The 19,345-nt window shown below is 50.0% G+C and overlaps 1 protein-coding gene across 5 annotated transcripts in view; it reads right to left on the bottom strand.

Moving 5' to 3' along the window:
• Positions 1 to 19,345, bottom strand: part of LOC138526196 (uncharacterized) — a 797,397-nt gene that overhangs the window by 539,780 nt on the left and 238,272 nt on the right. Inside the window, exon 1 of one of the 5 annotated variants that reach the window (XM_069636627.1) lies at positions 746 to 1,065. The exons of the other annotated variants lie outside the window; for them this stretch is intronic. Coding sequence (XP_069492728.1) covers positions 746 to 809 — 64 coding nt within the window. The 5' untranslated portion in view covers positions 810 to 1,065. Of the gene's footprint in view, positions 1 to 745; positions 1,066 to 19,345 lie in introns of those variants that run through there. 5 annotated transcript variants of the gene reach the window in all.

Raw genomic sequence — 19,345 nt, 5'->3', positions numbered from 1 at the left:
ACTGTCAAAAAAACATTATTTAATAAATATTTTAAAAAATGTTGCTGTTCAACCCCGATCCCCAACATTTAACTTCTACTTAGATGAATGCATTTCCATTTCTGCGCAAGCATTGCTTTCACGAGAAAGGCTGCTGGTGCGCTTGCAACCTTTGGCAGGTTGAGAACCACCAGTAGAGTTGTCTGTCCCTGGCAGTCTCCTCTGAATCACTGCCTGTTCGCGCTCTAGATGGAGGGTATGAATGAAAGTGTGCCACCTTCAATGTGAACGTACGAGCAACATGGCTCGTGTGCCCGTTGTTCACACGCCGTCCCAGGCGCAAATACGTATGAACTAGCATTTGCTGGTTTTAATTTCCCATAGACAGAACCGATATCCAATATCAAAACGAATTATTCAAATGAAATTATGTGAACAATCATAAATGATACATAAGTAAGGAATTCAGACACGCACGCGCTTCCGCATCGTCCTAGGAAGTGGCTGATGCGCCCCATGTCAGGTAATATTTGCATGACAACTACACAGTGCCCATCATTTGGCTACATTATAGTGTACGGCTAACGCATGCGTGGGTGAATTTCTTAAGGAAAATGCACCGGACGTGTTGTATTCTCGCGCGTACATAAAACCCAGAACACTAGTAATACCAGGGAAATGTAAACAAGCTATTAAAATAAGCATCGAGCAGTGGAAGAAGCAGTGGGATCCGGGGGCATTACCCGTTTGATAGGTGCCACTGTACCTTTGTATCCTGAGTGGTAGAAGCTGAGCTGGCTCAGAGGCTGGCTCTGGCTCACTGCAGCCATCCCTCCCTGCTAGGAGACGAGCACGGGGGAGACGGCTTCTGTTCTCGTCCCTCGGCACCGAAGAAGCCGTAAGGCTGGCGATGGAGCCTGAACGTGGCACGCCGTGACTACGCCAGTGGCACGGGAGATGACATCTGCGGAGACAGTTCACGTTATCATGGTCATATTTTATAGTACCGATTGCCTAAAAAGACAGCCGCTAGGGTGTAGACTGGTTCCAACATTCTCAGGCACGTTCCATGCGCATAACATCATGACAGCTATTTCTCGCGTCTCTGTCACGTGCATTACATCTCATTTTCGCCATGTTATGTACTAGAGCACCATGATAGTCCCGGTGTATTTGCCACAAAGTTCACAATTGGGGTTTATGTATTAGGAACCGTTTCCAATTTATGTGCCATATTTTATGTTCAACACGTCATTGGTATATTTAATTCTAGATGAAATTTCATCTTATTAACTTACCACTCCCACCATCATTACAACCTTGCATGAAGGTAATAACCAATTTACGTTATAGCAGTTGGTTAAAACTGATGTGAGTGCTTTTAGGACCAGCTCAGACTGTCATGGCCGACCATTGAATCGCGAGGACATCCAGAGGGTGGCACTGGCTGGGATGGGGAGCTGTAAGGCCATGAAATGTGCAAAAAGACATCAAATCCATTGGTGGTGCTGGTGGCATTATCCACAACATGTGTAGCTTGCAGAGACAGCTGCCCTACCAGGCGACACACATCACACAGGAGCAGGAGATGCACAGGGCGTGGTGTTGTGTCCCTTTAAGGACGAGGGGCCCCTGTGAAGGGTTCGTGCTCAGGTCACATGTCAGTGACCATGTGACCAGATCAATAAAAGGGATGAGCACTTTCCCGCTCATCAGTCACAACCAACGGACCCCGGCCTGCTTTGTCGTTATTGCAGCACAATACCAAGCGCTGGGTATTAGACCGATGGGCCGTCACTGTGTGATGTGTGCTTCGGTGGCGGAAAAAGGGCACACAGGGACTGCTTCGTTCTAGTCAGGATCGGTAACTGCCATCTTGGCGCGCTCTGCCTCCCGTTTATTAACTTGTCATCACCTTCACCGGATGCTGCAGGATATACACGTGGAAGTGTTTGCATCCCCAGATGATTGTCAGCGCTTCCTTTTAAATGTGGGTGTAGTTTCTTTCCGTTGGTGTGAGTGATCTGCTCGCAAAGGCAATGGTGAAGAGGGTTCCCTCTTTGTCTTTCTGTGTTAATACCTCTCCTAACCCCACTGGACTAGCGTCGACAAGTAGTTCAGTTGTGCGGGATATGTCAAAAAAAACCATGGTGGCATCACCGGAGAGGGAGTCCTTGATTCTCCTGAATGCTTGTTCTTGTTCTATGCCCCACTGCCAGGGGGCTTTGGCTTTTGTAAGTTCACGGAGGGGGGCAGCGGAGGTGGCTAGGTCCAGGATAAACCGGCCGCAGTTAGTGGCCACAGGCAGAAAGGCTGAGCGGCCAATCCGGCCTTGGGTGCCTGCGAGTCGTTTGGTGTGTTCAGCTTCCATCCTAACTTCCATCCTTCCAACTAACAATTCCATCGCTCTGCATACACCTCTCAAACTCTAACCAAACACAACTACAAGCCTAAAATGCAGCAATCCGCACAAACCTCACAACAATGCAACAACAAAACAAACCACAAATAAAATTACACAACAGCACACGACGACTACAGACCGTAAAACACCCCAAGCCCAGCCAACGGACCCACCGGGCTGAGGCTGCCAACAGCACATCACTGCTCTCTTGCATTTTTCCAGCTTATTCCCACTAACCCACCCCCTCTCCTCCCCTTTTTCAGAGCCGCCAGAGCGCCAGGGGACCACTTCGCTGGTGATAGTGCACGGTACAAATGTCCTTTAACATTAACATTAACATAACATCCTGCCATAGACTAGGATGTTGTCGCTGACGTTTGTTACTCCTGGTAGGTCTTGTAGGACCTTCCGTATCTCATGTTGGAAGACCTCCGCTGCCGATGAGATGCCGAATTTGAGGCTGCTGTATCATCGGAGACCCAGGTGTGAGGAAAACGTGGTAATGTATCGTGAGTCTTTTGCCAGGGGAATCTGGTGGTAGCCCGATTGGAGATTGAGCTTGCTGAAAATGGTTGCCCCCGTTAGATCACCAATAAGTTCATCAATAGTCGGCGTGATATGTCTCTTTCGCCCTATTGCGGCGTTGGGGAGTCGCATGTCAATGCATATGTGGACCCATTAGGTTGTTTTGGTTTGGGTGTGACTACCATTGGTGAGACCCATGGGGTGGGCCCTGAGGTTTTCTCAATTATTCTCAGATCCTCTAGTTTCTTGAGCTCTGTTTCTACTGCGGCTCGCATGTGGAATGGTACTCTCCTGTGGCGCACCGCCCGTGGCTCGATGGTGGGGTCAATATGAAGCTTTACCGGCCTGCCTTTTAGGCAGCCGATGCCCGTGAAGAGGTTCTTGTGCTTCGCCAACAGATGTTCTATGTGTTCTGATTGTACTGCGAGGTTGAACTGGATGACCTCCAGGCGTTCTGCTGTTGCGCAGCTGAGCAGTGTCTCTATGCCGGCCTCAATTACATGAATGCGGTTTTTGCAGCTGATCCCTCGGTGGGAGAGGGTTGTCTTGAAATAGCCGCCACGGGGAGGGGCTTCTTGCATCCATAGTCGTAGAGCAAGACTGAACGCGGTCGAAGCCTGGGTTTGGGCCAAGTTTGTCGAATTTGGATGACGGCATGATGTTTACGTTGGCCTCTGTGTCAATCATCGTTACTGGGACTTTCCCTACTAGTGCATCGCCGTGACCGGGCCCCACCTGGCTGATTCTCTCGTCCGGGTTTGACTGCAGAGATCATGTGTGCTTTCTCTCTTCTATGGTTGCAGTGCTTGTCACTGTGGCTCTGGGACTGTTCCCTGCTGGACTGTTCCTCTTCGCTGCGGAAACTGTCGGTGTTGTCACCATCAATGGCTCGGGCCAGTCCACTTCTGCCTGGTGGTTCCTTGTGTTGGCGATCGTGTCGCTCAGGGCGGCCTGACCGTCTGCGGGATACCGCATCGCCTTTGTGGTGTGGGGAAGATCCATGCAGTGAGTAGTCTATGGGTTGTCTGGAGCCCAGGCACACCGAGGCGTAGTGGTTAAGTTTTCCACATTTGTGGGCGTGGTGCCATATGCTGGGCATGGGTTGCTCCTGCCGTGCTGTCCTCCACACCAAATGCAGTCTTTCGGCCGGGCGACAGGTCGGCTTTGTCGGGGTCTCTGTTGCCGAGGGCATTGATTGTCGCGGTGTTGTTCCTGGTCAGCTCTGTATCCAGTGGCAGGCGGCTTATGATTTTCTCCATCTCGGTTGCGTGTTCGTCCGTCTGCTCTCGTAGTTGCCCCATGGATAGGATGGTGTCCAGTGGAATGTCGGTTTCTGCCAGAATGGTACGTCTGAGTTTTTCAGACGACAAACCGTGTATTACTTGCTGTCTTACTGAGAATTCTTTGTTCGGGAAGTCACAGGCTAGCGCCATTTCCCTCAGGCGGCTGTGGAAGACATCTATGCTCTCCTGCGGGTGTTGCCTGGTCTGGCTCATTTTAAATCTCTCTAAGTCGGTGCTGACCTTGGGCTTGAATTTTTTTGTGAGTACATATTTCGCTGTCTCATAATCATCCGACGTGCCCCGGTTCGGTAGGGCGTTGAATATGCGGAGTGCCATGGTGACCAGGTTGAGCATGAGGAATGCTCTCTTCATGACTTCACTGTCGATTATTCATGTGAGGAGGCAGAGTTTGAATTGTTGCATCCACAGCTCTCATCGGAGGCCGGTGCGTGGTCCAAACGGTTGGAAGGGCTGCTTGAACGTCCCTTGCATTGTGTTCAGCCACCTACTGGTGTCAGGATTGCGGCCCTGTAGCGGGGTTGTGACATCGTCCATCATGTTGCGGTGGTCTCAGGTCGGCAGTTGCTATGCCTTTTGCGTGGGCTGGCACGTGGCGGTGTCTCAGTTGAGGTGTAAGGGCCAGGCTGTGGCTTGACAAGCTGTGAGCTCTTCTCTTGTTTGTGGCCCTCCTGCTCTTGAGGCTGAGGATGGTGCGTGGTGGCCTTGCCATGCTGGGCATGTGGATGTTGGCTGTGGTGGTGGCAGGGAGGTATGTGGCACCCTGTTTTCCCCTTTTGACGTTTTTTATGTGGCCTGCTGGGCTGGCGTGTGCAGGGTGTATTGCTTTGTGCCACTGTTCTTCTCCTTCCTTTGAGTGCTGGGTTGGAGGGGCGCCTGCCAGTCTATATGCATGGGGCTGCCATGTGCATGTGTGGGGTCAGCGTGCCGTAACTGTGATTCTATGACAAGACTGGAGGAGAGCATTATGCTTCAACTTCTTTATTTACTACCCTTCAGCAGTTTCAACAAAACTATTTCAACCAACTAGGAATGTTCATATGTCCATATAACTTTTGTTTTCCTGAAACTACAAATCCCAAAGTCTCTGTAGTCCATCCTTCCAGCTCAGCTATGACCACATCCTGTCCCTGAGCGCCCCCTCTTCTTTTACTGCTCTTCACGCAGATAAGTCACGTTCTCTCTACTTTCCAGTTAACGTGTATATGCATAGCAATAACTGATGCCTAGATGCTATTATTTGTCTTTAAGTAGCATAACGACTGCAATATGCCATAGTTCAGTGAGTTTTATGAGGAAGCGCGAGCGTAGGATCTACTAGCGCATAGCGGTATTCCGGACGGTGTCGGTTCGAATTACTCGAAGTACGGCGTACCACTCCGAGGACGCAATAGGAGCTCCGGCAGCCGCCTTGGCCCCGTGCCGTATTCCTGGCACCTCAAGGGGCGTCGGCGAGCCGCGGAGCTCACGGAACCGCGCTGGCTCTCCCCGGAAGGTAGCGCAGTTTTCGAGGAGCGCAGGGGCAGGGCCGAGCGCAGACAGCCACCAAAGAGTGATACGAAGGGCAGCCCCCCTCCTTCGCGTGGGCGGAGCAGGCCGAGTGCCGAGCCGCGTCACATTTAGTCTGCGATGCGGACCGAGACTCCGGCACCATGGTGGAAACACGCAACAGAAAGCTGAGACCCAGCCGAACGTCGAAACTTCACTTGCGGGAGCAGCTCCCGGAGAGAGCTGAAAGAGGAAGCAGGCCGCTTCAGCTTCCGCGTGGATTGGGCTGGCGAACAGCACACGCACACGAGGCAGAAGACTCTCGAAGACGGTCAATGTACCCAAGCCACCTCAGGCATACGATATATCGCATCACGAAGCAGTAACCTCAGAAAGACTGTCAGTGAACCAAAGCCGCCTCAGGCATGAGAAATATCTCAGTAGTCCGGTGCAGCCACGATAAAAAGAAAAAAAAAAAAAAAAAAATTTTAAAGAAAGGGAATTTGGATCCCTGTTAAGCAGCTACTAGGAAGTGGACAGCGAAGACACCTTCTTACAGGTACCAAGGCACAAAGCACCCCTTGTCATGTCCGAATTCGAGTGGAGCGAGGAAGAGCAGCCGCTAGACCTGGCTGCCAGTTTCAAGGAGGTGCTAGGGAATTCCCTAGTAGATGCAGTGGCGCAAGGGGTAAGACCCTTACAGGAAAGGCTGGAGACCCTGGAAGCAATGCTTCATCAGCCTAAAGAAAGCACCATAAGGACTCGCAGCTGGTCCATTGAACCCTCAGGTACAGGGCATACGGGGAGTATCCAGGCCCGCAAGAGGAAAGCCTCTGCAGACCCCCAGGGCCCTTCAGATGGGGCGAATGATAAGGCCCCGGAGGTTGCCGACGCCTTCGCGAAGCTTAAGAAAGCATATTTGCAGCGTCAGGCCGTGCCGGACCTCGCGACCCCCTCTCCTGGGGAAGAAAAAGAAGGAGATGATGACCTAGGCTCGGAAGAAGAGTCAGAGGAGGGAGTACTGCCTCCTCAAGAGCCGGAGGACGCAGTCGAGGAAGATTGGGCTAAGCCCAGCGGGGGGAAGAAAGCCCGCAAAGAAAAGCACCTCGAGGAGGAGCAAGACGATATGTTCGATCCGGATGTCATTAGAAATCCGAGATCTTCCGACTGGCAACCTTCCCCGAGAGTGGCTCAATATAAGACGGCGAGGCTGAGGAAGGCCTTAGATAAGGAAGTGAGGCAGCGTCTACGAGCAGAATGCCCTCGACCTGATCTGCCAGGGAAGGTAGCGGAAGCTCCCGAATTAGACCCTAAGATGCTCACCTTTGTCTCAAAGACCAATAAAGACCCCCGTAAAGGGATAGACAGATCCTGGAAGAGCTGCCAGGAGAAAGTTCTGGACTTAGCCAGTCCCCTCGCCAAGATCATGGACCTAGCAGAGAGGGCTAGGGACACGGGCGAGGAGGTGGACCCAGAAGCCCTAGCAGGTTGGGCGCAGAGAGCGGTGTGCCTACTAGGTAACGCGAACTGTGCCATAGCCTCCGAGAGAAGAAGGGGACTGCTTCTGAAGATAGACTCGAAGCTTAGTGACCTGGCATCCTACGAGGCAGGAGAGGCCGCCCAAGGATTCCTGTTTGGGGAGACGTTTGGGAAAGAAATGGGCCGCTTTGTAGGCATTTACGCCTCACTGGAGAAAGCGCAAGCTTCCATACGAAAGATCTTCCCACAGAGAGTTTTTGCCGGGACCGGTCGATACAGGGGTCGCTCGACCGGTCGCCAACGAGGAGGTAGAAGACCCTCGAATTACAGAGCACAGTATTGGGAAAACAGACAGCAAGACACGTTCTTCCCATCCAGAAGTCGCAACACCAGAGGGCGACGAGGAAGAGGTTCCGGACGAGGCCAAGGGTTTACACCAGGTGAGAGCGAGAACTTATCCTCCGGTGGGAGGGAGGACATGTATGTTCTGGGGAAACTGGCGCGCGCTTTCCAGCGATGCCTGGATATTGCAAACCGTCAGAGGTCTGCAGCTAGAGTTTATTCAAGATCCTGTACAGACCTCTATCCCCCAGCGCCCGTTCTTAGCGAAAGCGGAGCAGGAGGCTCTCGATGCAGAACTAGTGCAGTTAGAGAAGAAAAGGGCCATAGAGAGGTGTCCCGGGGCCCCGAGCTTTATCAGCAATATGTTTCTCGTTCACAGGAAAGAGAAAGTACGCCCAGTGATCAATCTGAAAGAGTTGAATGGGTGGATAGTCTACCATCACTTCAAGATGGAAGGGATCCATCAGCTCAGAGACTCCCTGAGAGAGGGGGACTGGCTGACCAGGCTAGACCTGAAGGACGCATACCTTACAATCCCAGTTCAGGAGCAGTTCAGGGGATTCCTAGCTTTTCGCTGGAAGAAACAGTTCTGGCAATTCAGGACGATGCCATTCGGGCTATCGTCGGCGCCTTGGGCGTTCACAAAGCTGATGAAACCTGTCGCCACAGCCATTCGGAAGAAAGGCATTCGGTTGATTATATACCTGGACGACCTGCTGCTTCTTGCAGAGGATCGTCAGGCGCTGGAATACCAGACGAAGTGGGTTCTAGACCTGCTGCAGTCCCTAGGATTCCTAGTGAACTCGGAGAAGTCGGATACAAAGCCGGCGCAGAGGTTAGATTTCCTCGGCTTCATCCTGGATACAAGGAAGGCCACCCTGGAGCTACCAGCGAGGAAAATACGAGACATCAAGAGAGAGATCAGAGCATGTCTAGCGAAGAAAGTGATTTCTCTAAGAATCCTGGCGAGAGTAGTGGGCCTCCTAGCAGCCTCTATCCAAGCCATTTTTCCGGGTCCCTTACACTACAGAGCTTTACAGAGGTTAAAGATAAGGCACCTGCAGCAAGGGTTGAGATATCACCAATTGATTGCACTAGATCAGGAGTCTATAACGGAACTGGAATGGGCGTGCCATATTCGCAGACAGGCCGGACCTCGTGATAGAATCTGACGCCAGTCGTCTAGGGTGGGGTGCCCGGTGCGGAGAGTTGCAGACTGGAGGCAAATGGAGTGTAGAAGAGCTCAGCCTCCACATAAATTGCCTAGAGCTCCTAGCGGGCTCCTTCGCGATAAAGACGTTCACAAGAGGCAAAGTGAAGTCTTGCGTCCTGTTGAAGATGGACAACATTTCAGCGGTTCGCTACATAAACCACTTAGGAGGGACAAAGTCCAGGATGCTAGCCGAGCTAGCGAAGGACTTCTGGCATTATTGTCTGAGAACAGGGACATCAGTAACGGCAGAGTATCTGCCCGGAGAGCTGAATGTAGTAGCAGATTGGAACTCGCGATACATCACAGACTCCAGCGATTGGAGGCTGGATCCAGCGGTGTTTCAGAAGCTGGTCCAGAGATGGGGGCCTTTACAGACAGACTTGTTTGCGTCGCGCCTGAATGCGCAGATACCCAGTTATTTCAGCTGGAGATTGGATCCAGACGCCAAGGGTACGGACGCGTTCCTACAGGAATGGGCAGGCGGCACGCACTACGCATTCCCTCCATTCATGATGCTGAACAGAGTGCTGGCGAAGTGTCGGAGGGACAGAGCGGAGCTGGTACTAGTAGCACCATTGTGGAAAGCGCAGGTGTGGTTCCCGATGCTGATAGAACAACTGATAGATCTGCCGAGGGTCCTTCCGGAAGGAGAGCATTTGCTCACGGACCCAGCTGGGCAGTGTCATCCTCTGAGAGTGAAGGGGACACTCCCGCTCATCGCGTGCAGGATATCCGGAGACGATGGGAACTGCCGGGCATTTCGATGCAAGCGGCGGAACTTATTGCCGAATCCTGGGCTCCATCGACTAGGAGGAGCTACGACGCAGCTTGGGCCAGGTGGACAGATTGGTGCAGAAGGAGAGGTTTTCATCCCGTTTCGGCACCTGTAGTAGCCATTATAAACTTCCTAGCACACCTGTTGCATAATGGGAAAGCTTTCCGTACTATCGGAGTATACAGATCAGCGATCTCAGCAGGTCACAGTCCGATTGAAGGGGTGCCAGCAGGCGAACACCCGGCGGTATGCAGGCTTATTAGAGGAGCTAAGTTCAGAGCGCCACCCGCGCCCAAATATACAGTTTTATGGGACGTGGCGAGAGTACTGAAATTATTGGAAAGCTGGCCGGGAGATAGATACTTGTCTCTCAAGCAGTTATCAGGTAAACTGGCGATGCTGTTATGTCTCATATCCTGTAAAAGGGTATCGGATGTTAGAGCATTAGAGATTAATAGAAGGACATTTGGACCAGAAGGGGTGACCTTTATAGTAGTACAAAGGACTAAGTCGAACACAACCTCAGTGCACTATCCATATTTTCCAAATAATAACAAGTGGTGTGTAGCTAGTTGCATAAAAGAATATGAAGCCAGGACGGCAGAAGTAAGAGCGACAAACGCGAATCAGTTGCTAATAGTGCGCAGGAGACCTTTTCAGGCGGTAAAGACAGCTACCATTGCAAGATGGGTAAAAGAGGTGATGCTAGCAGCAGGTATTGATCTGAAGCGGTATGGGGCGCACTCAGTGAGAGGGGACATGGCTTCTAAAGCGTACAGGACGGGAGTTCCATTGCAGGATATTATGGCAGCTGCTGATTGGGCGAATGATCCAACTTTCAGAGTATTTTATCTTAAACCAGCGGAGAGTTTAGCGAGCACAGTGTTGGGACAGCTTTGAACAAGCATAATGGCCGCCTCCAGTCTTGTCATAGAATAAAGATTACCCCTGCTATCTGCGCAGGGAGTATTAATTCTATTAAAGACTAGGAGGCGAGCATTAGTTCCCACCCTCACAAGTTTGATAATCATATTGTATGGTGATAAGAGGTGGATATGATGACAAACTAACTGCCACCCTGATGTTAGGTAGATAATAATATTGTATGGTGATAAGGTGTGGATATGATGACAGTCTAGCTGCCACCCTGATGTTATGTTTATGTTCTCTCTAGGGGAAGAGCAGAAGAATAATTGATGGAGGAACGAGAAGGTTTAAGCCGGAGTGAAGTTAATTGTTGGAGTTCATGGAGTCCTTGCTCGGTTGGCGGGACGAGAAAGTTTGGTGACAAGCCATTCAGGGCACGTAAAAGAGAGGAGGAGCTCAGGGACAGGATGTGGTCATAGCTGAGCTGGAAGGATGGACTACAGAGACTTTGGGATTTGTAGTTTCAGGAAAACGAAAGTTATATGGACATATGAACATTCCTAGTTGGTTGAAATAGTTTTGTTGAAACTGCTGAAGGGTAGTAAATAAAGAAGTTGAAGCATAATGCTCGCCTCCTAGTCTTTAATAGAATTAATACTCCCTGCGCAGATAGCAGGGGTAATCTTTATTCTTTTCCACTTACTGTAAAGTCTGCCAGCAGGCAGACTTGGACTTGCAGCGGTCCGTTGCTGTTCCCTTTTTGCAGCCGCTCACGGTGGATTTATGTTGAAAGAGGAAAGAAAATATGTTTTTTTTCTTCCGCGGCTCTCCCAGGCTCCCGTGTTGCAGGCGCGAGCCTCTGCGCTCCGTGATCGGGGCAAGGAAAGGTGTTTTGTGCCCAGAGCGAAAGGAGGGAGAGCGCGAGGGTGGCGGCGCTGCCAAATATTTTCATTTCCCCCGAAGTAGGGAAGATGCTGAAGGTAGCCCGGCGCGTAAGCCTGTAGTGTTCATTGTGCCGGCAGTCCCTTTGGAGATGCCGGCCAATTGGCGGTATGTAAGAAGCACTCTGTGTCGGAGCAGCGAGAGGAAAAATACAAATAAAACACTGATGGCAAGAGAGAGAAGGAGGAACTGTAACAGCGAGCCCCTGGTGGTTGTGAGAGCTGATCTGGGCCGTGAAAGCAGTGTTTCTTGATCTACTCCATGAACTAAGTTTTGAAAGGTCACAAGATGAAAGAAAAAAACAATGGGAGAAAAGAGTTGCACAGCTCCTCACGTATGTTTGAAGAACTGCTCTTTGGTGTCAGAGCTTATGGACAAATAAAAGAGCAGCTCATGTCACCACGGCCTAAATGATTGAAGCACTCCTGCCTGGGGGAAGAAATTAAGTTATACGGCTGCCCACGCTCATTTGCCAACATGCAGGCCCAACCCCAGTGGATGCAGGGGGTCAATAACATATGCTCCATGAACAGAGCTCATGAAGGTGCCGGCTGTGTGTGCACTCTGCAATAGAAGTTTCGAAAGGAAAAGTATGATAACGAGGAAAGGAAAAGAGCAGCCAGCACATCCAGGGCCGGTGCAAGGAATTTTGCCGCCCTAGGCAAAATGTCAGATTGGCGCCCCCCCCCCCCCGCCCACTCCAGATCCTAACCGTTCTCAACCAACTGCCGATTGCTGCAAATCCCCTTCTACTCCATCATATACTTGTGCATGAGGGCTTGGTTCAGTGAAACAGTGCTGCAAAGTCCTCTTTCATCCAATGTGACGAGCTGTAGAAAAAACTGATTTGTGGCAGCTACCAATTTTATGAATACGTTTTAAATGCTACCTTACCACATTTCATGGGAAGGCTATTGAAACCCCCCCTAGTTTAATCCTGAAGGCTATTGGGGAATAGGCTTTTGAGAACGGGATTGGATAATCATCTACAGAACCTCCTGGAAATGCAACTAAAACATAGGAAAGTAAGCTATAAAATAGCTAGAGGGTTGAGCACTCACTGCTGCAATCTGTGTGTGGTTTGCAGGTGCATGTTGGAATCCCGGCATGGCCAACTCAGCCTTTCATCCTTCAGAGGATAATAAAGGCGTAGCAGCTTTAGTTGGGTTATAATTGTATCTAAACATGTTTCATGTAGGTTTCAGGTTTAGGCACTCACAATTTAGACACTTAAGTGGACTGAGCGACAGAGAGCAACTGTGATTTGCTCAGGATCACACAATATTGGTAAAGTGGGTTATCCAGTTTTCTGATCCATTTTTCCTGTTGCCAAATTACATGCATGCACCTTCAACAGTTTGACACAAATATCCCATAGACACATCCAAATAGGAGGCATTGGGCCTCATTACGACCAATTAGCACCATGGTCCATGCCGGGGTCCGCCATGGTGAATGACGGAATGACCGCCTCATTCCAAGGTTGGCGGGCGGTAATTCCCCATTCACCATGGGCCCTTCCCCATTCCCATTTTTGCCCCATAGGGCTCAATGGGAATGGGGAAGGTGCTAAGTACGGTGTCGCAAATTGCGGCACCGTACTTAGCACCAAGGTCCCTTTGCGGCACCCTACTTTAACGGCTGGTAAAACCAGCCGTTAAGTTCGGGTCCTGCAAAGGGACCTCGTAATTATGCGCTAATAGGTTAATGGCGCCGCAGCCTTTTACGGCGCCGTTAACCCATTAGGGCCTGGGTCGTAATGAGGCCCATTGTCTTTCGAAGACCCACTTTACAGAACATCTCCCTCAACAAACATAGCAAAACATTTGGTTGGCTTTTCTGGGGAACCATTAAGGCTCATATGTGAATCTGGCAATATGCAATATAGAAGGTTATGGAAACATGTTATGCAAAACATGCCCAGTTCGCTTTTAGAGGGGAAATTACCACAGGGGGAAATGTATATCTTCAAACGTTACGCCGTAAATAACTCTACCAAGTGCCATGTCAAAAACGAGGAAGGACACATGCTGAAAATTAACATTTTAGAAGCAGACAAACTTAATGAAACAAACCCCACCTCCACATTTCAAAAAAGATGAACTACATTTTTTTTAAAGAGCTGAGTCATGTAAAAGCATGCTCCCATGTTAAAGGGCTCAAGACAGCTGTTGGCACTTCACTTTAATTGAATTGCCCCCTTTCCGCCCAACCACACCCTCCACCGCCTTGTGTTCACAAGGTGTGAATTGCCCTGCTGGAGGGGCCGACTTCTAGGCCAGCATGCATAAAAAGAAATCAACAACGAATGTGGGGCAGCTCAAAACTTCAGCTCCAGGTGAACCAAAAAAAACAAGCATTGGCAATGCCAAAGGTTTGGGTGTTTTTGTAGACATGGGAAAGGCATTTGCCAGACACTGCCGTAGTGGTATTAACTGACCATTGATGGTAGCAGGTGCAAATGGTACGAATACTTGGGCATATAACTGAAGTGCCTGCCAAATGCCAAATACCTATACACAAGTCAAAACTGTTGACTTTGCTAATGCTTGTTTTTAACAGAACTTCAGTGAAGGAGAGCATAGTGCTTATAAATCGAGTGGCTGTAGGCAGGCCTTGTAAGACATTTTTATTATATCAGTAGCACATATACAGCTCAAATTAAGTGAATAACTCTCAGAAGACTGCTTTAAAAAACATTGGCAGGCACTACAAGTGCAAGTTGTATGGTAAGGCTTGAGTAAAGCGAGCTCAAAGATATCCCATGGGTGGATGCGTTTTGGGCAGGAAGTGGGTTAAAATTGCCATAGGGATTAGCATGGCCTTGGGTAATCAATGGGTGGATCAATAAGCAAACAACACTGACAACCTTTGTGTCCCTCCTCATACGCCATTGCTCCCCACTCAGATGCAATAGTTCGGATTATAGGTGGTGCTTTCCAAAACAAAAAAGAAATGCTCTCATCACATGGCCTGCGTGAAGTCCAGGACTGCAGGACAACTGCCCCTTCTGCCCGCCACCTCCATCACCATTGTGGCAGGCCTGGCCCGACTGCATTTTATTCTTAAAAAAAATCTACAGTTACCAGAATGTATCAGTTGACTGAAAGCCTGGGGCTCGAAAGAAAAGGGCAAATGGGCATAGACAGGCTCTTTGCATGGTGGGGAACGGGGGAGTTGTAGACGTGGGTATCTTCTCAGTATCCCCCCTGTACAGAATCTTGTGGGTTGCCATGGACCGTGGTAACCTGAAGATTTGCTTATTGCTAAGCCACCTCTTTTCTTCCTTGTAGCCGGGCAGCAGTCGCAGGGGACACTGGAAGCTCAAATGGCCACACGTGTCCCACGCAGGCAGATGGGGCCAATCGGCCCGCCCTGCATGACCATTGCAGAGGAGATTAGATTTACTGGGCATCATATTATCGGATTAATAGGTGAGAGGGCAATGTGTCAAGAAGGGGGGCATTGCTGTGAGATGTGGGAAGAAAACAGTGGGAACGGGACAGGAGGACAAGAACAGGAAACACGAGAAAGAGAAAGGGGGGCATTGGAAACATGAGGGGATCAGACAGGAGGACACACACATCAAGGATAGTGTGATGGTAATATGTGGATAGGGCATACGGGCAGGTGAGTGGCGGCAGAAGGAAGGGGCTGGACAAAGGGGTGGACAAAAGCACACAGGGATGAAGAGTGGAGCCAGATGGGCATAGAGACTAAAGAAAGGGAGATGGCACCCCAACCACAGTGTTGTGGACACGAAGATGGGGCCAGGGAGTATGGCAGAAGGACGGATGGTGTTAGGCAGCGACAGGGCAAAGCCGCAAAGGCACGTGGACAGAAAGACGAAATAGGGGAATGCAGTGAGTACTAAAGGCAAGGGAGGGTGTGAGTAAAGAAGGAAATGCACAGGCGGCAGAGAACGGGAGAGGAGTGGGACAGTGACAGAAGAGCAGAGGCGACTGGTACGAGAACACATGAGCAGGGCACAAAGTGGGCAGCCAGGCAGTGACAGTAAAGTCGGCATGCTGCATGCAAGATTAGGATCGGCCGGCGGCAGCGAGGACCATGAGGCATACAACTTAGAGAGGAGAGCAGGGGATGCGTGACCTGGCGGGACCAGGGGTAGAGTCGTATCCAGGTACACACTTGCATTAGGGCACAAGGATTATGCAGTCTATGCTAATGATGTGAGCAACTCATACAGCGAATGCGCTATAACAATAACAAATTATTAGTACATTTCATAAAAAAACAGATTCCATTATTTTCCATAATATTGCCATAAGCCGCAGCGGCAGACTTGAGGCCGCCACCCGTCACTGAGGGGATCTTACTGTTAGAGCCTGCAGCCTGGAGCCTGCAGCCTGCCTGAGCCATTGCGGGCCAGCCAGTCATAGGCATAACATTTCATTAAGACAGAGAGGTTTGTGGGGCGCTGCATGCATGATGCACCATGGTGTTGGTCGGCAGTAGTCGGCACGGCACCTCGTCCTCACCTGCGTCGGACTGTTACTCTCTCTCTCAGCACTGCACAGCCATGGCCTGGCCCCGGGCCACTTTCACAGGCACAGCAGGGGCCGCCGCCAGCAGGATGGGTCGCATAGTGTAGTACGGGCACTGGCCTGGTGCACCGTACAGCAAAGGGATGCTGCAGGCCTGCAGGTAGTGCAGGGTGTACAGGCGGTCACCACGTCTTACGGTAGGACCAATTCAAGTTAACAGGCTCAAGGGGCTCAGCCAGGCTGCACAGTGCGCTGCAGCATTCACTGGCTCATACCATTGAGTCGAGTATCAGTCGAGGGGGCACGTGCAGTGCTTCGTGGTGTGCTAATGCACAGGTGCCAGCGCTGCCATGCCCATGCCACTCGTGACCCTGACCCGACCCCGAGTCCCAATCTTCATGGTGCCACCTGGTGGTATCAGGTAATAAAATAGCGGCAAAAATGGTGGTTTGACCCGGTAAAGGTGTACCCCATTATTCCATTTAAGGGGAGCGAGGGTTGCAGGGGTGTCCCCTGCTCCCCTTAAATTGTATAATGGGTCAGGAGGTTGCGGGGGTGTCCCCCGAAACCTTTACAGGATTGTGGCAGCAAAACCACAGCATTTTTGCAGCAATATTTTGTATTCACGGCCATTTTTGCTGCGATTTTACGACATGGAACCCACCTGGTCTGCTGCTGCTGCAGCCAGCCTGCAAACAGTGTAACAACAGGGCAGGGCCCGTGATATCACTAGAGGCAAGGCAGTAATTTGTGTGGAGGTGTTAACTCAGCACTTTGCTGCTCTAACATTTCCAACATATAAGCAAGCGCCTAACCTTGCCTAGTAATAGCATTGGCCCTGAGCAGGGCAGCTCCTGCAAAATGAATTTGATGGGCCCCATGAAAGTTCCCGGACCCAAATGGCAGTGACTGTCAAGAGGAAAAATGAGATGACAGCAACAGAAGGGGAATGGCAAACAAGGGTTGCAGCTCCCACGAGTGCTTGTGCTCCTTTTGTGCCAACAGCCCCTGCCTGGAAGAAGGAGTGAAATGAGTGGCCATCACCATTCCACCAGTAGTGCTGCCTGCCCCCACCATCCATGGACTAGGCTGATTCGGTTTTCCTGGCCCCTAAACTGTGGTGTTTGACTGTCCTGAACTGATACTTGTGAAAGTGTGAACTGGTTTCCTGCAACTCTGCAAGTGCTTAAAGTGGACTCAGTAGCATGCAGTTGGGATGCTGTGCGCCTGCATGTCATGTATGTGCTCAAAGTGGTCACAGTTGAATTGTTATGTGAAGCTGTACTCCTGCACATTGTCGGCATGCTTTAAATGGTGCCAAGAGCTGACAATGGTGGCTTTCAGTGGTTTTAAGTTCCACCCACCCAGGTCAATAAAGGGTCCTTTTAAAATGTGGTGAAACCACCAACGTGCCACCAACTCTGCTGTCACCCTCAAATATATATACATGCTAATGGTATGTTTTATGTTTGTAACTGTCAGAGCTTAAAGATATGTGATTATTGTTCGCACCCACAATTACAAGTGTTGCTGTTCGTGATTTAATTAGTTAGATGTCCAGTAATGCTTGTCATTTGTTTGGTCCTTATGGAAAAGGAGAAGTCTGGTGTTGTGTCTCTTTAAGGACAAGGAGTTGGTTGTTATCTTTCATCAGGTTATATAGTGCAGTGGTGAAGTATCCAGCCTACAAACCTGACGACTGCGGTTTTATCCCTGAAGTCTTCTTTAATTCATAAATTCAAAGAGGTCATTCAATGTTTCTCATTTTAGGTGGGGGGACTGAGTTCACCCTCTGAATAAAGTGGGTGGACTCCGCCCCCCCCCCCCCCCCCTGTACCCTCGACAGCGCAGTCCCTGATGGTCCACCTGTCAGTAGAGCCCCTGCCAGGCAACTATGCAGCTGTATTACAGTGCCCCTGCTGGGCAACTCCAGCACCATCTGCCGTGATGGCCTGGGTGCCCCCAGGCCATTGAAACGCCAGGGTGATCACGGGCGGACAGGGTGCTCCCTGTCACGGGATGTCGGCTGTGTTCTCCCAGCAGTGCTCTGCCTGGCCTGCGTGATCGCAGGGCCAGGACATAAATGTCGGCTCGGTGCTCCCTCCAGTGGTCTGCCTGGCCTGCGTGATCGCAGAGCTAGGACATAAATGTCGGCTGGATGCCCCCAGTGGTGGTCCGCCTGACATGCGTGAAGCAGGGCCAGGACACAACACAGGGTTCCGTGCTACTGTACTCAAGTGATCCAACTCCTTTAGTGAGCTGTGCTAGGCTACAGACCACCGAATCAATTAGGGTGCAGGTTTATAGAACAATTACCCTTAAAGTAGGCTTGAACACTACAATTTCGAAAATTCCTAGGTACCCATCTTGTTTCATTGTTATAAAAATGGCCCAGTCCTGAAAACCACATGCTGTTGGTCTGTGAAGGTGCCAAAGCAGATTTCTTTTAACTTTATGGAGTCGAAGAGTGGTAATCGAATTAATATAAGTGAGCAATAATAACAAACTCAAGGTAGGTATATGGGTAACTTCCATTTATTTATATAGAAATATCATTGTACTTATAAATGTCCTGGAGTCTGCCTGGGGACAGAGCTGCCTCTCCATGCTGTCTGCTCCCTTATTCTGCATGCTGTTATGTCTTCATTTGATAGTAATTTATGAATAACCACACGAGCACAGTGGCATGTCTTTCTGTAACTTTATTCTTAAACCAAGTGAACTGCTTAACTGACCACCCACATTCCAGAAGCCCTTTTCCCTAACGTTCTATATTCTGCTTAACCCAACACCATCCATAGACCCTAGCAACAATAATAATAACAATACACAACAACCCCACCCCCTTACTTATCATCTAAACTATTATCAACTACAACAATTATTACATTTGTTCAATTAGCCGAGCTGGCTTGCGAACAACTCTTTGAGGCCTACCATGTAGGCTCATTTGCATTGACTCTGTACCTGTGTTATTATCCACACAGTCCCTGGAAGCCATACTTGTGTCCATACCTGTGTCCTCTCTCCTCTCCCTTTGACCATCACTCCCCACTTGCCCAGAACCACAATTAAACATTTTCCCTTCCTCCTCATATAACCATGTTAAAAACCAATGTCAATGTCAGTGTCATTTGACTCATCCATTTTACCATCCTCCCCTCCAGAATCATTTTGTACTAGTCTTTTAAAAAAGGATACATTTCTGGTTATTTCGCCATCAGTCCCAGCTGCCGTGACCATGGACCCTTTGATGCCTTTGACCTTTAGCGGTATCGGCCGATTTTTGGAATCCGTTTTCCTTCGCTGTTTCTGTTTGACTACCACCACATCTCCTTCATAAAGATTGATATCTGCAGCCTTCCTTTTACGATCCACCCATTCTTTTATCTTCAATTGTTTCATTTGATCTCTCTCTCTAATATCATTATCCTCATCAGCCGTGTAGTCATCCACGCTGGGAAGTCTTGTCCGTGGCTTGTATTTGATCATCAGTTCCGACCGAGAATGTCCCGTCATTTCATG

Source organism: Ambystoma mexicanum, chromosome 7p, assembly GCF_040938575.1.
Source record: "Ambystoma mexicanum isolate Mex_15411 chromosome 7p, UKY_AmexF1_1, whole genome shotgun sequence".
Lineage (NCBI taxonomy): Eukaryota > Metazoa > Chordata > Amphibia > Caudata > Ambystomatidae > Ambystoma > Ambystoma mexicanum.
The sequence above is the reverse complement of the archived record's forward strand: the minus strand, read 5'-3'. Positions and strand labels throughout refer to the sequence as shown.